The 23551-nt window shown below is 35.2% G+C and overlaps 1 protein-coding gene across 1 annotated transcript in view; it reads right to left on the minus strand.

The window, feature by feature from the left end:
• Positions 1 to 23551, minus strand: part of tbck (TBC1 domain containing kinase) — a 60112-nt gene that overhangs the window by 25888 nt on the left and 10673 nt on the right. Inside the window, exons 8-22 of the mRNA XM_077246165.1 lie at positions 23456 to 23517; positions 23049 to 23110; positions 19099 to 19247; positions 18833 to 18971; positions 18616 to 18715; positions 17715 to 17764; positions 17473 to 17602; positions 16695 to 16793; positions 16278 to 16340; positions 15871 to 15997; positions 14884 to 14934; positions 14443 to 14526; positions 13978 to 14063; positions 10357 to 10393; positions 9038 to 9199 (exon numbers count right to left, since the gene is read on the minus strand). Of these exons, the coding sequence (XP_077102280.1) occupies positions 9038 to 9199; positions 10357 to 10393; positions 13978 to 14063; positions 14443 to 14526; positions 14884 to 14934; positions 15871 to 15997; positions 16278 to 16340; positions 16695 to 16793; positions 17473 to 17602; positions 17715 to 17764; positions 18616 to 18715; positions 18833 to 18971; positions 19099 to 19247; positions 23049 to 23110; positions 23456 to 23517 (1401 nt within the window). The remainder of the gene's footprint in view (positions 1 to 9037; positions 9200 to 10356; positions 10394 to 13977; positions 14064 to 14442; positions 14527 to 14883; positions 14935 to 15870; positions 15998 to 16277; positions 16341 to 16694; positions 16794 to 17472; positions 17603 to 17714; positions 17765 to 18615; positions 18716 to 18832; positions 18972 to 19098; positions 19248 to 23048; positions 23111 to 23455; positions 23518 to 23551) is intronic.

The following is a 23551-nucleotide window of genomic DNA, read 5'->3' on the forward strand; positions in this document are numbered from 1 at the left end:
AAGTGTGTAAAGTAAACACAGTCATGTAGCAACAAGTGGGTCAAACAAACACGTTAGGACGGAGGAATGTGATGACGGTGCTTAAAGTCTCAATGGAAAAATGTCTTTGGATGCTAAGGGAATGGGAGTAGGGCATGGGCATAAATTAATAATGCCCTTTAAAGTGTACAGTGTAAAATTAAGTTCTATGGAAGAGGTTCTTGTTTTTTTATAGTAAATTGCTGTATTTGTTATGGGTCCTCATAATCTTTAATCAAAATAATTTCCCCTCTCCTGCAAAGTCATTTCTTCTCTGAGGATGTGTTTACTGGCGAGAGGGCGGGATCAACCTGTCACTCACATGAGATCCACCAATAGAAAACCACAACCATCCAGCCAATTCAAGTCAAGTCAAGTCACCTTTATTTATATAGCGCTTTTTACAATACAGATTGTATCAAAGCAGCTTCACAGTGATAACATGAAAATAATATAACAGAGTTTGTTTCTAAAAGAAAATTGAGTCAACGTCCACCTTAAGTAAGGCAGATCAATAATATTATTGAATATTAAATGTCCCCAACTAAGCAAGCCAAAAGCCAAGGCAACAGTTTTACCTGATAGGATACTGATTTCACATGTTTATATGCCCGATAACCGATATACATAATCAATATACATTATTTCTGTTTATTACAGTTATAACAGCACTGAATTGAACAAAACTGATTTAAAACTTTTCTATACTGTAATTTCACTTTCTCCTTGCATACGCAACAAAACACACTTCTACATCAATAAATAAAGGAGTCTGAAAGAGTGAAAAGAATAAAGTACACTGTCACTTAAGTGTCTCTTTTAAATAAAAGCTTTGATCAGGTAAACAAACAGATAACAAATATAAGGATGTAAAAATTATTCTAAATTTTTTTTTAAAAACATAAAATATTCTAAACAGCAATATCCTGAAAAAAAACATTGGTAACGCTTTAGATTACAGCTCGGAAAGTACTGTGTAATTAAGAGGAATTTACAGTGTAACTTTCAGTAATTATAGTGTACCTATAAAGTACTTTCATGTAAGTATGAGGGAACAATATTTTAAGTTTGGGGAATAAAGGGGTAACAACCAGGAGAATTAAAAAAAATATTTATACTCTAAGTATTATAGAACTAAGGGGTACTTATTCTACTATTATGATACAACAATCTTACATTTGGGAGCAATGTGTAATTTTTTAATAATTGTGTACCAATACATACTGTGTAATTGCTACCTTTTTGTAATAATTGTTTACCAATACATACTGTTTAGTCTTTTTAAAAATGACAGGGTACATATCTGTATATATATATATTTTTTTATCGCTAAAGTGCAGATGTGTAAGTTTGGTCTAACATGTTTCAAGGCGAGAAAAGCTAAGACTATTGCAATTTTTTTTTAATTTTTTTTTTATTGATTGTGTGTATGCATTTTTAATGTACTAATAACCCTGTAACTAAATGGAACAAGAAGGTAACAAGCACCACTTTAATTTACAGCCCGCAATGTCACACTTACCCTGTAACTACATGGAACAAAGGGGTAACAAGCACCACTATGAAACAAGAATATCTTTCTCCAATATTTAAGCAAAATTTGCAATAGTTTTCGTTTTCAGTGCATTTTTGTTAAAAAGATTACTTTACAAATGCATAGATATGTACCCTGTAATTTTTAAAAAGGCTTTACATTATGTACTGGTTCACCATTATTACAAGAAGGTACGCAGTAAATTGCTCCCAAATGTAAGATTGTTATATCATAATAGTAGAATAAGTACCCCTTAGTTCTATAATACTTACAGTATACATATTTTTTTAATTCTCCTGGTTGTTACCCCTTTATTCCCCAAACTTAAACTATTGTTCCCTTATACTTAAATTGTAAGTACGTTATAGGTACACTAAAATTACAGAAGGTTACACTGTAAAATCGCTTTAACTACGCAGTACTTTCCGGGCTGTAATCTAAAGCGTTACCAAAACATTACTACTTTAGGTGTGGCTTACTCCCAAGTTGCATCTTTTTATTTATAACAACAGCAGTAAAAGTAAAAGCAAAATCTGAGTTGTGAATGAATCATTCTTTTGAGTTGGATGTTGTCAATGAATAAGTTGACAAAACTGGTCAGGGCTGCGTTTCCCAAAATCATCGTAAGCCTAATTTGATCGTAGAACAATTGCCACCAATGGTCTCCACGATCAAGCTTGCGATGCTTTTGGGAAACGCAGCCCAGAATGATTTGTTCAAGAAGCAGAATGGTTCATTTCTTGGATTCATCTGACTCAAAGATTCAATCACAGTGGTTAACAATAACAATTATTAATGTATAGCATCTTTGTAGCCTAGTGGGTTAAAGAGTCAGACACAAAGGTTGCGGGTTCAATTCTCAATACCGGCAAAATGGCTGCCCGTGTGTGTCTATGGTTTGCAGTATGTGTGTGTGTGTGTGTTCACTACTCACTGCTCCTAATGTGTGTGCACTAACTTAGATGGGTTAAATGCAGAGGACAAATTCCAAGTATGGTCACGTCACTTCACTTAAATATTGATATTTTTATAATAAAATTTTCAGAATATTCATTTGTTCCTCTAGCAAACCCCCAGAACACCTTAGCAAACACACAGTAATGCCCTGGCAAGCATCCACAACACTGTAGCACTGCGGTAAGTGATAAATGCACTTTGTGCTCACATGTTCTGCAGCAAATGTAAAAATGAGTGGAACAATGTTTGTAGAAATTATGGCTGGAACTCAGAGAAAAAAGAAAAAAAACATTTCTAAGGAGGAACAAATGCTTCTGATTACCATTTGTGTGCAGGTTTGGCAATAGTTAAAAAGACCAAATTGTGAAAATGCCCTTTAAATCTACTGGTTTAGAGTTTGGGTTAAAAACATTCGCATAGAAAAACTCTTCACAAATACAGTGTTTGAGCTGAAAGTGTTCGTCTGAAGGAAACCGAGAGTGAGCTGGTAAGCAGCGAGGACAAATATTTTACTTTAAAAGGAGTTTTCTTCCTCAACTCCTCAGACTTTCATGTGGCTTGCCAGAGAAAAAGAACAGAAATATGAAATCCCTAAATCTTAGTGGCATCGACCCTGCAGCCCGACTGGATACACCAGCCCCCTTCTTCCAATGTCTCTTAAATGTTTAATGCCACTCGCTCCACTGCGGCCAGGAAATAGCCATTTAAAACGAGCGATTTGGAGACAAACGAACCGAAACAATCTCAAGAAGCGAGATAACGGCCCCCATCATGGACGCCTGCCAAGGAGATCCAGTAACAGCAGAGGCAGACGAGGAAAACCGGGGCAAGAGCTCAACTCAACAGCATGTGGTGGCAGAAATGTAAGCCGTGACCTTCTCAAACATAAATGTCTGCATGTTCATCCACGTTCTCCAGGAACTCCCGCCCCACGCGGTGTTAATTACATTGCTGCCACAATTACAGACAGAAAAGAGAAGAGATGCCAATCCCACAAGACCTCCGTTCAACCTGTGAAAAAAAAAAAAGCCCCGTCCTCGGCTTCAAAAGCGAAACTTTCAAAGGCGTTTAATTCTCTGAGAGCTTGTGCGGATTTTCACAGCATAATATTACTAGTCAGTAAGCTGACAAAAGTTTTGCTTTGAAACAAATTTCCTGTTTTGTGAATACAGATGCTTTGCATATGCCCCCCAAAAAACCCCGAGAGAAATAATATATGACATTATTTGTAAAAAAAAATTCTCTCCAAGTCTTCCTCTGAAACACAAAATCCTAAAAAAAAGTTTTATGTTTTAAACAAACATACCACGGTATTGTATGATAGTTAGTTTTGTAATTATATGCCATGATATTAGCATGGTACTCCCAAGACACATCACAGAATATCATGGTACCACCGCATTACATTCCCACAAATCAAAGGTAATAACATAATGCTATATATGTCCTGAAACATTGGTATTGTCATGGTAGCATGTCTAAAATCATAGTAATACCAAGGTATTTAATAGCATTGATCAACGATGATCATTTTTCCATCTGTCAAGTTACATTAAAAATGTAATTAATACAGTCAAATTATTGAAAAACACCTCTTTTATGATGTTTCTAATTTAACATTTGTTTTGATATTTTTTGTGGAGTTTAAAGTAAAAAAGTGTTTAGGTGGTGTAACACTCTGGAGATAGTAATAACGCTTTATTTATATTATAAATAATAGCATTATTATATCTTCAAGAACAGTAGTGGATTTATTTTTAAATATTACTAATATTTGAAAAGCAGGCAATATCAAAATATCTTTCAAAATGTAATGAAAAATCATTTTAAGGTTAACATAATAATTTAATAATAATTTATTATTATTATTATTATTACTATTATTATTATTTTAAATCACCTCAAGAAGATGTCAAAATCCGACATAAAAAGTCAAGACATTTATAAAAAAATTAAAAAAATTAAAAAAATAATAATAATAATAATAATTGGTTACACTCCTGGACATTGTTGATACTTTTCATTGTAATTCATTTCATGAAATAGATTTAATTACATTTTTGTAATTCTGTACAAGCATTTTTACAAAAGAAAAATAGATTTTTAAAAGATTTTCCCTTGTTATATACCATTATTTGACACTGACCCATTTATAGAAAGAATAGATTTAGAATAAAAAAAGCACGTTTAAAAAAAAAATAGGAGTTAGTGGGAGGAGGTTATAAAATAACCAACAGTACAAAAATAAAAGTAATATTACTACATTACTACTGTATACAGCACTCCTTTTAATAAAGAGAATATATCTAACAGCAATGATTTCTGATGGATGCCAGAGCTGATTTAGTCCATTAATAATGGATGATAACAAATAAAAAAAAAACATACCCAAACCACTTATTCCTTATAATTCATAAGGAAATATCTTTATTTCTGAAGTCAACTACATGCCGCTGAGTGTTAGACTCCAGACACTTATTCAGGCCAGTAGGTTTGCATGGTTTAAAACTGATTTTGACAGAACTGGACAGCTCCAAAACAGCCCTGCTAGTTAATCTGGCTTTTGGAAAGCGATCAAACCCGAGTCTTCCCGTCTGGAGCCATGCAGCATCCCTTGCGTTCTCTGGTGAAGTCACGTTTTTAGAAGTATCTGATGGAAACACTGTCCTGTAAAATCTCTGAAGCTATTTCCAGACTTGTCAGTGACAGATGCTTATTAGCCACTTGTAGTCAGATGCTCTTTTTGTCAAAATGTGATTTGTGCTTCACTTCCAGCTGGATATTTGTCTTCTGACAGGACAGAGTAATGGCATGTCTCATGGGCTGCTGTTGAACAACGTTGCCACATCTAGAACAGATTTATCTGTGATTGCCTTTGATTTGATTTTCTTTTGCCTTTTCAAAATGAGTTTGGAATGCCTCACATAAAAACACCCCTACCACCTGACAGATATCACCAAATCATGCGTCCCGTCAAATCATACTTCTCTCTGTGACACCCCAGTCTCTAGAAGCAGAGAAGCATTTATTTAGATGGTACTGTGTGCTTGAAGTAATAACTTTTGCAATTCCTTTTGGCGCAACTAGTGCCAAACACTTCAGCTTCCAAGGTGCAATAAGTAGTGTTTATGTTTCATATATGTCTTCCGAAACTCGGATATGACAGTATTATCCTCTTTGTGGCCTCCACTAGAAGGACAGCCTAACAAACAGGCATTCCCTGGGACATGTCAATGTGTGAGTGTGAGATCCTCTGGTGGTTTAGGTCATTTACAGTCAAATGCTGGAATAAGCAGGCCTGGTTTCTGCTATTGAATAAAATAGAAAAGGTAATTGCGACTTCTTATCTCACAATTGGGACTTTTTCCCCCCTCAGAATCGCAAGATATAAACTTGCAGAAAAATTGGGAGAAAAATAGTCAAAATTGTGGCATAAAAAGTCGCAATTACTCTTTGTATTTTTTATTACTATTCCGTGGCAGAAACAAGCTTCCATACTGGTCATATGTTTATGCTTAATAAAACTACTTTTTTGTACACCACTGATATGACTGAGACAATGTTCTTTTAGTATTATGTATATACTATTAGAGTATTTATTAATATTTTGAATTAGCTTTAATTAAAATTTTAGATTACGTTTTTTGTTGTTCTTTTTGTCATTTTTATCCGCTTTTTATTTTTCTATTCAGCTTTAATTTATAGTATTATTTCAGTTTTAGTAATTTTACTACTTTCAGTTAGTTGCCAAGGCAATTTTATTCACATCTTATTTGAGACTGAAAATAATTTATAATAGTTTAAGTTTTAATTGGAACAATAACACTGAACCAGTTGAGTCTTTATCTAATGTGAGTGCACAAGATTTTAGAAATGTCAAATTTACGTGTAAAGTGGAAAAAACAACAACTAATTGCACCAAAAACTGACGTCAAACCTAAAATACCATTTTTAACTGCTTTAACTAACAACTTGAATTGGTAAATCATTTTTTTTTTTTTGGGAATAGCATGACAGTAAGTTAATGATAACATATATTTATTTTATATATGAGATTCATAAAAATGTATTCAATTGTATACAAACTAAAGTGGACTAGACATCCTCTAAACTGGAAAAAAAACAGGAAGCATAACCAGCATGCATATCTATTGACATTTAAATAAGAACAGGACATTTAAATGCTTATTTCCTGATAATTTTTTTACCTTGATTTTACAAGTACACACACACACACACACACACCTCACTACCAAAACAAGCTTTCTTTAACCCTTGTTTTGAGCGTTTTGGCCCGAGATATACGGTGACAAGTTTCAGGAATTCTCCTGCTTTCAGTTGCCATGGAAACGGATATTTTTCACATTATTTTGGGAAGTAATCCCTGCATTGTGACTGAGTGTACACACCATCAGCATTCCTGCAGCGCTGAATGCTCCCAGCTAATTCCCTCACATTAGACTCAATCATCGTCCATCACTTCAGCCACGGCACAGCTCCGTGTTGACAGCAACCTCGGGGAATCGTGGCAAGCAGATGCCAGAGGAAACACGCGGTGTCCCGGCCGGAACGCCACTCGACAGGCCACACCGGTGCCAGCTGCCTTTTCCCACATACCACGGGGAAAGAGCGGCATAAGCAACATAACTTATCCTGAGCTCATAGCAAACAAGTCTCAACTGAGCCCTGACATCGGGAAGCTTACAGGGAATAAAGCACACTGTTTGACAGAGGTGTGTATAAACAGACATGTATGTATTATTTGCTGTTTCCAAGGCTCCACAACAACTGCAGCAAACTCACACGTGTATTTAGAAGCATCCTTGTTGCACTTCACTCGAAAAATGGTTAAATGGGGTTCTATATAAAACCCTAGGAGGTTCTTGACTCAATTTTAAAGTACCCTTTATTTCAAAAAGGTTCTATATAAGAAGAAATATCTTAATTGATTGCATAATCTGTAACAAATCCTTCCCTCGCAGGTCAAAATGCCCCAAAGCCCTAAAATTATACTTTATTTTTTGTCCAAAAAGCTTATATCAATTGATTTAATAATATTTTTAATGCATTTTTTGGAGATTTTTATTTATTTATATGTACCATTAAATTACTAGATTTTATCAATAAATAATATCATTTAAGCCCATTCCTCACATTCTTTCAACTTTCAATTCAAAATAACTTTCCAATACACGCATAACCAGCTCAAAATCACATTGGGTCAATTTGGGTGTCTCTGCCGACGTCTTGTGGAAAAAAAATATGATGATATAATGATGAAAAACATGATATTTCATGACTTCTGCCACTAGATGGCCTTATAACTCTATATGGAGCAAATGAACTGTTCCGCTGGGTCCTAAAGTCAGTTCTTCAGTATCTCTTCAGTATGCATTCAGATACACATGTAGACATTTTAAAATCTTTTTTGTTAAAGTTTTAGTTAATGTTTTAATTTTGAACATGTTGTAGTATTTTCTATATATATTCCCATTCCATTAATTCCTTAGGGGGTCGAATTGACCCGTGAGGGAAGAATTTGTTAAATTTTTTATTACAACCATATAAACTCCTTGAATCCAGTAAATTCTTTAGTGTGTATTCGTGGTTCAAGTGCAAAAAAGTCCTAAGGTCTTGGACCACTCGGATGAACACTCAATTTTTTTTAAAAATTGTTAAAAAGGAGTTGAGGCAAAATTATTATTTTTTTGGGTTAAAGTATATTAAGTGGTGTTTAATTCATAACATTTAATCAAAATAAAAATGAATTACAATAAGTGTGTGCTGATTGGCCAAATGCATGCCATATATGAAACACAGTCCAGGCACTTCAACCATTCCACAACGTCCTAAATTCTCCAGTTGTTGACGTTGTTGAATGCCGTGCTTAAATGACTCCGCTGTCTGCCGGCTTACTTCATTTCAGAGTCACTACTACAACCAGGAAAATGGCCCTAGGGGAAAATGTAGTTCTCTGGGGACCGCCCTGCCCTGGTGGCAGGTCCCACAACTGAGTTCCTAATACACAGTGTGAAAGCCCCAATAGAGTCCTTTAAGATTCTATATAGAACCTTTTCTTCTAAAAGTATAAACTCAGCGTTTAAACAGCATAAAGTGGATTTACACACAATGCACCTGTTCTACACAATTCTTGCATACACTTTAACCAAAAGCTCAATGCAGAAATATTCATTCACAAATTCGCAATGCAAATTTATGCAAGCGAAACTGCAAAAAAGTAATTCACAAATTTTCATTAGCATACAACTGCCTCTTTAAATGCCTATTCAATATTCAACAACTTGTCCTGTTGAAAAAGAGTCTGAACTAAACTGGTACACAGAGGTTAGCCAAACCTAACAAAAGTCATTTACATATAGAAGTCATTGGGTCGGAGATGGTCATGAGAAACTAAATCGCAACTGTTTTTGTAATACTACAGTTGAACTTTAGGGGGAAACAATTCAAATGCTAGAAAAGAATATGGAAATGAAATGTTTTCTGTGCGTGTGCATCGTTGACTCTTACCGGGCAGGTCTGAGAAGAGCAGTATGCATTCGTTGAAGCCGTTGGCCAGCAGACGGTCTCTAAGCTGCTGCAGAATAGCTACACCGATGCAAAAAGGGAAAGAGGAGTTTCCCAAAAGCAGAGTGTCCCACAGGTGGAAGATCTTGTGCAGGGGGAACACATCTGCGGAGGAAATGGGACAACAAATGACTTATTGCGAGTATAGTTTGCAGCCTTTGCACTGTAACAGCTGTGCATTAATATGGTCGACAGGCCTACTGTATCATAGCTGTTGCTATATTGTGTATTTTCAGATCTCAAAACAGGAACTATCCATGTTTATAAAAAATACATTGTATGTAATTGATATTGTTTGTTTTTTTTAAATAAAAAAAATCAGTTCATTTATTAGTTTTCTGTTGTGCATTTAAAGAAAGTAACTTATTGTTTGTTGTGTGATCATCAAAAGACAACAGAGCATAATTAAGTTATACAAGTAGTTTTACACTGTTACTATTGTGCTATTAATAATAAAACCAATAATTATTATTAATAATAGCAATAAAAATAGTAGCAATAACAATAAAATATGAATAGAAAATTATTATTATTATTATGCTTTTACCACAAAATACTGCAGTTGTTGCAATGTTTGATGAAACAATGCACAATTAGTCCATCAGTGTTTATTGTTTAGAAAAAGCAAGTCTCTGAAACAGAGCATCTTGAAATGTTATTTTAATTATTAAGTATAGTTTTACATAATTAATGTAAATCAGATCTGCTATATGTATTATTGATAAAAAATAACTATTATTACAACATATATGATACGAATTAAAATGATTATTTTTTATTATCAGTATTATTATTATTATTATGTGTATTTTTACCACAAGCTACTGCACATTACAGTATTTTTGATAAAACAATGCATAATAAGTCCATCACTGCTTATTGTTTTGGAAATGCAAGTCTCTGAAAGAGAACAATTCATGTTCGGATTATGTCTTTGAAGATAAACGCATATTTCATATTTCAAACCAAAATAAATGCGAAAGCATAAATTACTACAGAGTGAATAACTTTTAAAAAACACTATAATTAGTTATATGTCCTTCTATAGTTTTACCATCTTGATTATCTCAACACTGTTCAGCCTTCATGTAAAATAAACCATCTGCAAATGAATGCTGCTAGTCAACTTTAGAAGGGAAAAAAATGACACTTTATAATAAGGTCCTATTTGTCAACATTAGGTATCATCTATGCATCCAGAAAATAGCTAAACGTTGCCCAGTGCTTCAGATCTGCAGTCAACATGAGCCACTGATACTTACGTGTGAACATTGTAAGGAACCACGGGATCGCGTAGAGCTGAAAGGAACAGAAAGAAAGAATGTTCACTCTTGCACAAAAGCCGGTTCTACATGAGCAACAACGTGACTAATATGAATAAACAGCACGGGCCCTTTTATAATTCCCAATAAAACACTTCGGCTATTGTTCAACTCATCAGAGGAAACCTGTATTTGCGATTCAGGCCTTTGCTTCGCAGCCCACTGTGAAACCAGAGGACGTGTGTGGGAGTGTAATGAACAGCGTCTCCCTCCAGCACCTGTTCCAACACTGCCTCTTTTCCCATGGTTCTGCTCGGTTGCGGTTGGGTAGGATGTTTAATCCATTTCAGCAGCTGATTGGTGGTTCGGCCTCAGAGGTGTTCAGGAGGAAACGAGAGGACGAGTGTGAGACAGGCTTGAGTCTAGCCAGCTCAGCTCAGCTCAGCTCTCCCTGCTGGGAAGAGCTTCATGTCCAGCTGAGATAGACCGACCGCTGCTAGACATCACAGTCCAATTAAGAGGAGACGAGGAGCTGTGCATGATGGGACCAAATACAATGACATCCTGACACCCAATATAATATAATACAATACATGCTACTAGGGGTGTAACAATATATCGCAATACAAAAATGCAACAATATGTATCGTGGATATTGGCGATATGTATTGTTCACCCTAAATGAAAATTACTATGAGTGAAAAAATTCCAGTTTACAGTTTTAGTGTCAGTACTACATTAAACTACTATATATGATGTTGAATATAATGTATAATAACGCAATGAGGGACTATTTGTGGGCCCTGATAATGCAAAATGTCTTATGTTACAAGTAAAAAGTGTCCTACATTATTTTGAGTAATATTGTGAAATAATATTTCAAATTTGACCGATTTCCATTTTAATCTCTTTTAAAATGTAATTTATTCCTGTGATGTAAAGCTGAATTTTCGGCATCATTACTCCAGTCTTCAGTGTCACATGATCCTTCAGAAATCATTCTAATATGATGATTTGCTGTTCACTAAACATGTCTGATTATTATCAATGTGGAAAACAGTCGTGCTGCTTCATATTTTTGTGGAACCACAATATAATTTTTTCAGAATTCTTTGATAAATAGAAGGTACGACAGAAAAACATTGAAATCTAGAGAGAGAATAATTGAAATCGGAAAACATGTAATGCATCTTTGTTGAATACAATTATTATTATTATTTTTTAAATCTTACTGACCCCGAACTTAATGGTCATCTACAGAAAGTGACCTGGGAGAAGGCCGCCTTTAATTACATCATAACAAACATTACCAAATTAGATCCAAAATGATGAGTTTGCCATTTTGCCTGAGCACTTCAATGGATGCTTTGAAAGAAAAACTAATAATAACGGTTAGATTTGGCGAAAAAGGGCCTATCCAACATCATCAGAGTGCCAACATGAAGCAGGACACAGAACTAGGTCACTTTGCTGTGAATTTCAGGCCTTACGCTGCCAAATATAATAGCACTCATGCAGACGTTACAGAACTGAGCCAAATCCTCAACTAACATCAGCCAAGATGTACAAATGCCTCAAAGACAGTTTGATAATAACAAGATAAGTCAAATCAAGATCAAATATTATCCCTAATATTAACTACAGAGAAAATTAAAATGACAACTGTGGGAAGAAACGAACAATGCTTGAAAGCATCTGGTTACAGACAAAAAGAATCTACACAAAACTTTTCTGAAGACTGGCGTTTGCCCATGCATAACACACACCACTGTGTTCCAGGTTGCTAGGGCATGAGCAGATGGTTGTTAGGGTATTCAAGGCAGTTGTTCTCTGGCCCAACATCTTCCAATGAAAAATGTAAAATGCCTTTAACATGGCCCCCATTAAAAGAGCGCAAGGTGACATTGGGATTGTGCTGACAAGAAATCAAACACTTCCAGATCAAATCCATTGGGAATTGGCAGGGTTAAGCATATATAATGGTCTTCTCAGAGCTCGGCAACCGTTACATCCTCTCATGAGTCTTTCTTTTCATTCTTACAGTCGAACCATAACAGCAGCTGTTCAGAGGCTGAACAGAACACCAGTTCACTCCTCTTGCATCAAACACCAGTTCAGTGTTGATTCCCACAACTCATCTTTTATTTGGACCCTCAATCATAGAGATGTGTGTGGATTTGTCTGTCGAGGTCACCTGTCCCGACAGTGTAGAAAGACATCAACCCGGCATTTTAAAAAATAAAGAGTTTGTGAATCCCAGAATGTTCCGGTCCGTGCGTGCTTGTGGAGAACTTGGCCAGAGCTCAAATCTCAGGGTTAGCTGTGTGTGTGAGCGCCCTATCAATGAGAGAAGCCACAGCAGATCTGATGTGTGACAGGACCTGAATGCATAGATGCACTCAATCACTCAGGAAAGGATCTGCTGTCAAAAAACAGGGCTCATACCAGGGACGGATTAAGACGCTGCCATGCCCTGGAGACGGACCTGTCTAAAGCTATCGCTCCCTTGCTCATATACATTTTTACCAATAAATTTGCATGACTTTTGAGGCAAAAATTCAGGACTAACTGTTCAGTAAAACATCTGTACCGGTACTATAAATGTAAAATAAGAGTAAAAATCCACGTTCAAATTTACAACAGCATATCTTTACTAAAAAAGAAGATTACGAGCTACTGTGTGTGGTTTCATACAAAATAAGTACAAGCTTGCCGGAGAGAGAACAACAAATAACATAACATTAAGTATTTTAATTAGTTTAACCAATATTATGAAAAAAACATATATTTTATTATATAGATATTTGCAAAACAAATTTCCAGGACTTTTCCAGGTTTTTATGACTGTACGAACCCAAAAAAAACATATGTCATCAGAAGCATTTCTACTGTTAAAAATTCTAGTATGAGACAATGACATATAAAGTGGCCATATACACTCAAAGTTACTAAATAAAACTAAATAAATTAGAAAAAAGAAAACAAACTGAAACTACAAGATAATCTTTTATTAAATAATTTATTATTGATATTAATATTATGATAGAATATTGTTGACAAAATGAAATTATTACATTTTATTAAGTAATAACAATTTAGTAGTAATAATAGGAATAAAGTAAGATTTTAATAAAAATAGATTATAATTATTACAATTACAACAATTGTTATAATAAAATAATTACATTTTTATTATTATTATTAAAATAAATATATTATTGTTTATATCAAATAAATAAATAACCAAACTACTACTATCTTCTAAATACATTTTTTTTTTTATTATAAAAATCACTCATTACTATAGCTCAGGGTCATGGATTTGTACACATTTCGAACCAGTTCAATAGGAAGTGCATGTTACTGAATATTAAACTATACTCAAATTACATTTTAGACACAATACTACCCATTACTTTTTCGCTCAGCCAATGGAAACACTTCTTTTAGGAGAAAACTAGCTTAGAGATGACATTCAAAGCTAACAGGAATGAACTAAAAGCCACAAAATTAAAATACTGATGTCATGGGGCATGTAAAAATAATATAGAGTGAGTTTGATTTGATTTGAATGTGATTTTATGTTGTTTTTTGAAATATTTATCTCAGGAGGACACTTACATCCGGTATGAATCCAATCTCGTTCAGGTGGTTGCCGAGCTCAGGGTCGTGGAACGCAATCATCTGCGAGAAGACCGTCAGATATTCTGGAGAAGTAAAGACTACGAGCATTCAGGCGTTCGTACTTCAGCCAGAAACACTTCTACCATATCATACCCATGGCAGGACAAAACACTTTGCTCAAAGCTCAGTCAGAGAGCAAAACAATGCAATTCTGCTGCTGAAGTGCTGACATCTGAGCTACCAAAACTCAACAACAAACATGCCCAAATGTGTTTATGGCTGTAATTACTGTAGTGTAACAGCCATAAACACTTAAAAGATTCTTAAGAAACAACTGCAACACAAGCAAGCACATGCAAAAATGTGGGTACATTTTTTTTTTTAGCCTGCACTGTAAATCACATGCTCTCAATCCAGTACTGCAGTCATATTCTTCATGGTGGGACAGAAAAATCACATTACCTTGTATTACATGCGAGTTGTCCTTCAGGAAGAAATTGTACAGATATTTGGGGATGAAGGCTGACATGCATGCATATGCAAGAGCTAGGAGAAAAAAAAATGAAATTAAGATTAATATCAGGAAGTATGTTTTTAAAAAAATAAAAATGTGGTAACACACATAGGTTAACAACATGAACTAACAATTAAACAATTCGAAAGCATTTATTAATATTAGTTCATTTTAATTTCAACATTTGCTAATACATTATTCAAATTAAAAGTTTAATTTGAATTAAAAGTATCTGTTTTTATTATTTAATGGACCTGAGCTAACAATGAACAACTTAGGTTAACAAAGATTAATAAACAGTGTAACAAATGTAATGCTCATTGTTAGTTAAAGATAGTTACTACATTAACTAATGGACCTCATTGTAAAGTGTCACCCAGAAATCTTACCTTCGTTGTTGAAGTTTAGATACAGGAAAGGGGCGCAAAGCGAATCCAAACCTAAAGCAAAAACACAAAGTCATCAACACATAAACAAAGGAATCTCATTAGACCTGTCAAGAACATGCCAGGGCCATATTTCACCCTAAATAAAACACAATAAAAAATAAATAAATAAAAAAAAATTATATACAGGCCTCTATATATATATATATTTTTTTTTTATGTGACCCTGGACCACAAAACCAGTCACATGGAGCAATTTTATGAAATTGAGATTTATACATACTGTATATGAATAAATAAGCTTTCAATTGATGCATAGTTTGTTAGGATATGACAATAATTGGCCGAGATACAACTATTTGCAAATCTGAGGGTGCAAAAAAAAATCTAAATATTGAGAAAATTGCCTTTAAAGTTGTCCGTTTATGTTCGCGATTGTGCTGCATTCATTAACAAAAATGAATGCACTGTTCTAGAGTTTAATTCTAATAAAAATAACATCCTGAAAATAAAGCAAATTTTCTTTATTCAAAATAAAATGAGTTATAATTTAAACTAAAATAAAACATCATGATCATTTGATAAAATATCGTGATCATTTTAATGGGGGGGGGGGGGGGGGGTGCATAATTGTAATGATAATAAATGCCACAATGAAAAACACCTAATGGTCCTAAAATAAGCTTAATTATCATTATATTAAAAATATGGAAAGGATCATTTCTGATTATTTTTCTCTGCATCAGGGTGAAATATGACCCAGAGATGTTCTCGACAGGTTGTGAGACTCACCCACACAGACATTAATAAATCACATCAGCGCACACACTTGATTTGATCTGTTATCTTTATCAGATATTAAGAAGAACCTTAAGGCCACCAGAAAGTAAAGATGCCGGTTACAAATGAAACACTGCGAGGCTTTGCTGCCATCTAGTGGCAGAAAGAGGAAACCGTGCATATGACCCCACCCAACTATTGCTCCATCACCTTGCCAGTACACCAGATCAGAATGAGACACCACCCAGGCCTTGAGCACCCGCCGAAACTTGACGTGACCCTGAGGTGACGACAACAGCTCATCGTACTGGTGACAGCGAGGGATGTCCACTTCAATCTGTGTCACAAATGAAAACAAACGTCTAAAGCTTCTAATGCATAAAAGCTGCAGTCTTAAATGAAGTCAGATGAGGTGGGCGACATGTCTCCGTCAGCGCTGTTTGCTCCTGGATCGCTTGAAATATTCAGCAGTGGATAGTCAAATCTTAACCAGGCTTAAAGGTGAAGACAGGAACTCCGCAAACAAAGTGAATTATTCCACAGGCTGATGAATTATTCATTTTTTCAATAACCTCAATCAGTGCATAGACTATCAAACACATGGAAGTGATTCTCACCTGTCTATCAGTGGGGATGGGCGTGTCCTTATCGATGCCGTCATATTTCGATTGGATATCCCCCTGTGGGAGTTATATATAGTTATATATTTGAATGTGGGAATAAAAATAGTAGTGTTCCACTAAAAGGCATGTTTACTAATACAATGGAAAAGGTCATTGCTTAAAAGTGAAATGTGCATCGAATTGATGTAAACATTCGATTGTACTCATCATGCAAACACAGGAATCAATAGTCCATTAATGACCAAAAAAATGCCAAGCATACTTTTTAGTGTGCAAATGCATCAACATTTTGATTTGACTCAAAAGAAATCAAAAGTTTCCTGTTGAAAAGGTTGTAAAACGCCTACGAACAACAACAATATATTCCTTGACAATCCGTTCCTTGGTGAAAAATGCAGTATTTGTTGGTACCTCAACTCCTAGTAAGGCTGCCCAGGCCAGACCCCTCAGAAGAGGAGGAATATCAACCCTCGCCTCCCTCCAGACCTGGTTCTTCTTGTAGGGGTACGCCTAAAAAAATGGACGCAAAATATTTATGCCATTATTACACCAGGGAATCTTATAAGACCTGTCGTGAAAGAAAGAAAGAAAGAAAGAATTAAATTATATTTCTACATCATAGTAAATGTATATATATATATATACATAAATACATACAAATATGTATACAAATAAGTAAGTATACATATATACGTTCCGATCAGCATTGTATTACAGCAATGAAAATATAATGACAATTATTATTCAGAATAAAGGGAATTTTTACGGGAAACGACTCTGAATGCATTAGAATAATGAGATTTCTGGGGGAGAAAATTAGATTGATTTTCATAAAAAAAGAAGATCCTGAAGTTAAAAATAGTTTTCTTTATGCAAAATAAAATTAGTTATTATTTAAACAGTAAAACATTTGTTCATCATGGTAGTTATGCTGTCTGCACTTATTTATTTATTTTTTTACAGTAAATTTATTTCATAATCATAGCGGCATTGTTAAAACTCAGTTTACAAGCTGATGAAGTCTATTACTATGAATTATTACTCAACACAAAACGTTCAGCTATCATCAACAAAAAAAAAGGTTTCAAAAGGACCAAAAAAAAAAAAATCAACATTAATGACTGTCTTTATGAATATTCTTATATGGTCATTTTCGGAAACTGTGTGTGTGTGAATGTGTGTAAAGGACCTTGAGCAGTCTGTCGAAGAGGACAATGCGGGTGAGCTGGTACTCGGTATCTCTCTCCCGGATAATGAGGGGCAGTGTAATGGTGGCAGACAGTTCATTACTGCTGTTAGACTGAGGCAGGCTGGATTGCCTGCGGGACACACGGCACATTTCTGTTCCATCAGACAGACACCGACTGCTGCCAAACACACCAGAATACTGAACACAAACTGAGAGATAATGAACAAGAGAACATTTCTTACTCATCTTCTAATAACGGATAGAACGTCTCTCCAGCAACATCCTTCAGCCTCTACAATGACAGATCATCAGAAGTGTTTTAACAGGTCAAATTACATTCATTTTGGGGGATTTGTTAGGAAAAAATCATATGGGGCACAAATAGACAGCACCAATATTGTCCAGATTTAGTTTCAAAACTTTTGAAAACTTCAACAACCAAATTTGTAAAAAGACATTGAAAACTTTTTTTTTTTAAATGTACGATTCTTTTGTTACTTTAAAATTAACCATATAATATATGTATATTTACATTTATACAACATTCTTTCTGGTTCTTGGATCTGATCAGTTGAGAACCTTTTCCAGCCGTGTGATATTAACCCAGTATCAGCGCTGGAACCGTTTCACCGCTTGTATCATTCCACTTGTGGCGACTGTCGTGGCGGTCGAGCAAATCCACCATATTTTTAAAAAAATACTTCTGTTGTTGTGTCACGAAATGTAGTTTTAAGAGTTTTTTAGGCGAAAATGTAGTTATTTAGACCTCAAACATGTGACTGATATATAATGATGGTGCCTATTTTACAATCTGTTTAGATGCTTTCGCATATACTGTATATATATATATATATATATATATATATATATATATATATATATATATATATATTAGGGCTGTCAAGCAATTACATGTATTTATCTAATTAATTACACAATGTGGTGATAAATTAATCACACATCAAATTAGGCAAGAATTAAGAATTTAACCCCAAAAGATAATGTAAAGTCATTATTGTGTAAAACGAGAAAAGCATCAAATACAAAAAGTAGCTTAATTAAGGGAAAAAAAGGTTAATTAAAAAAATAAATAGTATTTTTTTTTTTTTACATTTGATGGCCCATACGAGCAAACACACTAACATTTTTGAGCTGGTAAAGAGAAAGTGTCACAGTTGTGTCATCCAGAAGAAAACTTCTGTCCCGGCCTTGACCAAAAGACTCGCCATCCTCCAAAATGAACCTAAAGAACAAACACATCCGACAACGGTAAATGCAAACGGCTACTTGAAACAGAAGTCTTATTCTGCACCCTGAAATAATGGTAAAGGTAAATAATGGATCAGAGCTGTGCGGGTACTTGGGAAGGGTGCAGGCGGGAGGTTTTGACTGGATGATCTCTTGATTGGTCAGCTCTTTCTCTAGGTCTCCTCCTGCCAGACACCACAGGTGATACACTTCATCTATCCCTCTCTCTACCAGGTAGTTCTCTCCATCATCTACAAAACACAGCGGAACATTCGTTAACCTTATACGTATACTTTAGTATACTTTAGCATTTACTTTTTATAGTCATTAAAAAGATTTTCAACATTGGTCTCTAGTGTGAGTTCTTTTGACCCGAACCTTTACAGAGTTCGCTGATGTCCTCAGGAAGCTCTAAATGTGCACAGCGTGGGGTGGCAGCAAACAGACACACGGGGCACTGGTAGGGTGTGTACTGACAGGACATGCTCTCAAACACGGAGTCTCCCAGAAGCTCGGCTGGGGTGGCTCTGAAAAGACAGGAACAATTAGTGAAGACACTTATTATTCAAATTAATTAAGCATAAGTTTGCCCTGCTCTGTTTATTCACATATCTATTAATAATTAATAGATAGCAAATCACTTCCAGTATCATGACGATTTATTTAGACCAAAGCAAACAACTAGGGCTTTGTGAAATATAAAATGTTTACAATCCAAAAAACATTCACTAAATAAATAAATAAATAACCACACACACACACACACACACACACACACACACACACACACACACACACACACGATATATCGGTCACCATATCAGTATCGGACGACATTTGATCATTTTTAAAGTTATCGTTAAAAATACCATTTAAAAATGGCTGATATCTTAGATATCTCAATGTTCATACTATCAATCCTAAACAGTACGTGAAATTAAAATACGTGTGTCCCAATGCATAGTATATTGAAAAGAGTATGCCAGAAGTCCCCGGATGGTCTACTATTTCCGGCAGATTTTCGAAGGGTGTGTTCATGCACATTCTAAAGAGTAATAGTGGAGGAACTACACACACGCGTAAAAAAAGTAAAAGAAATTAAAGCTGCAAGCAGCATTTAGCGGTGTTCAAGCAGTTAAGGCCTTTAAGGCCTTTAAGCATAAAAGCATCAAAAGACATTAAGTTTTATTTAGCATACATTTAACCACTGACATAATAGATGGAAAAGACCATTTACAGCCAATACAAGCAATTTACCATAGGACATATACGGTTCTAAAGCTTTTTAACAGTTATAGCGCCACCTATGGTCCCATATCCATAAAATGTTGCATGCTTGTTAATGATGTTATGTCACATATGCTCACCAATTTTTGTGAAGATCTGAGTTTTTGTTTATGATTTATAGGCTTTTTGAGTGTATTTTGTCACGCCCATTTTCTAAATGACCCTGTTATAGAGAACCAAAGGGCAAAGTTCAACTTTTTTTCAATAATTATTGATCTAGAGAGTCCAGAGTATTGTACTGCACTGGTTTTGAACATTATGATATGAACATTATAAGATCATAGATGGAAAAGACCATTTACAGCTAAAACAGGCAATTTACCATAGGAAATATATGGTTTTGAAGGTTTTTAACAGTTATAGCGCCACCTATGGTACGATCTCCATGAAACTTTGCATGCTTCATCACCATGTTATGACACATATGCTCATCAATTTTTGTGAAGTTCTGATTTTTTATTTATGATTTATAGGCTTTTGAGTGTATTTTGACACGCCCCTTTTCTAAATGACCCTGTTACAGCCACCCAAATGCAAAATTTCAACTTTTTCTCGATAATTATTAATCTAGAGAGTCCAGAGAATAGGCCTAGACTGGTTTGGTTCCGATCGGGTTAAGAACCAGGGACTAGTTTGCAAAAGTAGGTTTTGGACAAAATTCGACAGTGGAAAATTTTTCTTGCCTAAATCGAAATTGTCCGTCTTGAGCCAAGGATCACAGTGGTGTAAAAAGCTTGAGGCTAGGACCAGTGGTCTAGGCGTTATGAGCAATTTAGTACTTTTGGTTGCTGTAGCGCCACCTATGGGCCAATCGGGCTCATACTCTGATAGGTTGTCCCCAAATTGAGGCCTACCATCTGGCCGAGTTTCAAGTCTCTAGGCCTTACGGTTTGGGCTGCACGATGCGTTTTAGGGGATTTTTTTTTTCAAAAAAATCCTTACAATTACAATAGGTTTTCAGCACTAAAGTGCTTGAACACCTAACTACAAAACATGGCGAATATGCGCGACCGATGGTGAGAGGTTTATACAGGTTTTAGTGACTAATCAAAGTTTACCTGATAGAAAAATATTTATTTAATGCTATCCATGTTATATTTCATCTACAATAACAATGTGGACTTTTATAAAGATCCGTTTTGCCATTAACTTTTGCATCATTATACATATGAGGAGAGTTCTCTGCATGAAAGACCCGCGGCTGCAGATCAACGTGCTTCTGCATTTCTCTCCGATATGGTAGGAAATGAAATGTGGAGGATTTTATCTTTGACAAGATAACTGACAGGTGCGTGTCACTAAGTGACAGAGAGCAACCATTAAAGACGCAATGGTATGACGTGGTAGTATGTCCCATAGCTTGTCTACTCTTCTGCTACACACTCCAAATATAAAGAATTATCGGTATCGGTATCAGCCAAATTATTATATTGGTGCCTAATATATATATATATATATATATATATATATATTAGTATTATTATTAATATTGTTAATTGTCCTGTAAATCTGTATTCTTGTCATTATTTTTATTTATATGTAACGGAGGCCAGCTAGTAGTTGTTGTGCGAGTAAACCTCACTCCTCTGATCTCAATAGATCAATAGTCTTTAGCCTCCTTGTTAGAGCGCCTGACTCTCATGCCGGAGACCCGGGTTCGAGGCCCGCTTGGAGCGGGTCAAGTGGGACCCGGGTGGAGGGGTTACATTGGTGCCGTGACCCGGATGGGAGTGAGGTTTAGGGGGGTGAGTGTAACGGAGGCCAGCTAGTAGTTGTTGTGCGAGTAAACCTCACTCCTCTGATCTCAATAGGCGCTCTGGTGACAGATGCTAGAGGCTGCAGTCTTTAGCCTCCTTGTTAGAGCGCCTGACTCTCATGCCGGAGACCCAGGTTCGAGGCCCGCTTGGAGCGGGTCAAGTGGGACCCGGGTGGAGGGGTTACATATATATAAAAAAAATCCCCTATTTGATTTATTATTATTTCTTTTTTCAGCCTTCTGCATGGAACAACATCTGATAAGCAAGAGACATTTGACATTTTTTTGTACTGATCACTTATAGACAGTATATTAACTCAGTTCTCTTTATTGCCATGTTGTTTAGGTAGGGATGGGGACAGGATATTGACCATTCGTTAAAACTGTTTGAAAACTAAAATTTCATCTTTTAATATAATTTCATTATTTAATATTATGTATCTGTATTATTATTCTTTATTAGTATTCATAATCAGTTGTATTATCTTATGAAGTTTAGAATGCCCGAGTAGACTATAGATTGCATGGACACATGTGTTTAAGGAGCATATTTTAGACACTGGTAGAGTTATATTTTGTTAGAGGTATGTGTGCAATGCCACGTTCACTGAGCAGAGATGTTCCAATGATGATGATATATTAAATGTGTACATGTTCTTTACAAGGAAAGGAATGTTTCAACTGATGTAAATGTACCACTAATGTATACACAGAGGAATAGTGGATTGACCATGTGTAAGCATGAGGTATACATTCCATTTTAAACATAAGCAACATGTTTTTGTACCTTACAAGGAAGTTGAAAGACGCTCAGTCTTGGAAATAAAGCTCAATCCTTACTGTACTACACTTGTTCATCATTTTTGCATCTTCATTGTAAAAATTATTGTAACTATTGTTAAAATCTCAAATAGAGTATTAAAAAAATATATAATATATTTTTATATATAATTATATATATATTTTATATAATTATTATTATTTATATTTATTCCATTTCTATGCACATTTGAGTATCAAATGAAAAACATACATTTTATAACAATATTACCCATCATTAAGAAAGAAGTAAAATAATAAAATGCCATTTTATGTCATTTATAAGAATAACCGCTAGCAAGACAGTCCTTGTATTTGTTCAAGAAATAAATAAAAAAATGAGATTTCATGGCATAATGACAAACCGCCAAACCATCTCTTCTGACTGCATGAAAAGCTTTGGAAGATGAGAGTTGTTGTTTTTTTTATTTCAATAAAGAAATGATAAAGGATGTGGACAGGCTACCTTTTTGAAGGGAGAAACGTCAGGCATTTCCTCAATAAAGCCTGCACATTTTCAGGCAGCTCCTGGGGGGAAAAGTCAGAGACAAGAATATTAGTAAAGCATCAAACCCAGCCAAACTCTGATAAATCAGCACTTTCTGTCATTCATGCAATAAACTCCACTGAAAGTGAGGTTTTATGAGGACATTTGGAAAACATTAGCTATACGACCAGTGCGCGCTCAGTGTCAAGCTAAGAAGAGTTTTAAAATAAAATCCCTTTAAGATGAAACCACTAAGATAAACCACATCTTACTCTGACACTTATTGTGTACTTTTCTGCAGTAAAAACAATCAAATTGAGATCTATCTTTGTATGGAATGTAAAGTACAAAGATGAAAGACTATCCGTTAAGACGAGCAAACTTACCTTAACAGTATCCAAGCACCCGTGTTCCTCAGCAAGAACAGTGATTATGTCGTCCATGCATCCTGTAGACAATAAGATGCAAAAAAATCTGAGATA

The sequence above is a fragment of the Siphateles boraxobius genome, unplaced genomic scaffold (assembly GCF_051911475.1).
Source record: "Siphateles boraxobius isolate OS27281-9 unplaced genomic scaffold, OSU_SipBor_1 29, whole genome shotgun sequence".
Lineage (NCBI taxonomy): Eukaryota > Metazoa > Chordata > Actinopteri > Cypriniformes > Leuciscidae > Siphateles > Siphateles boraxobius.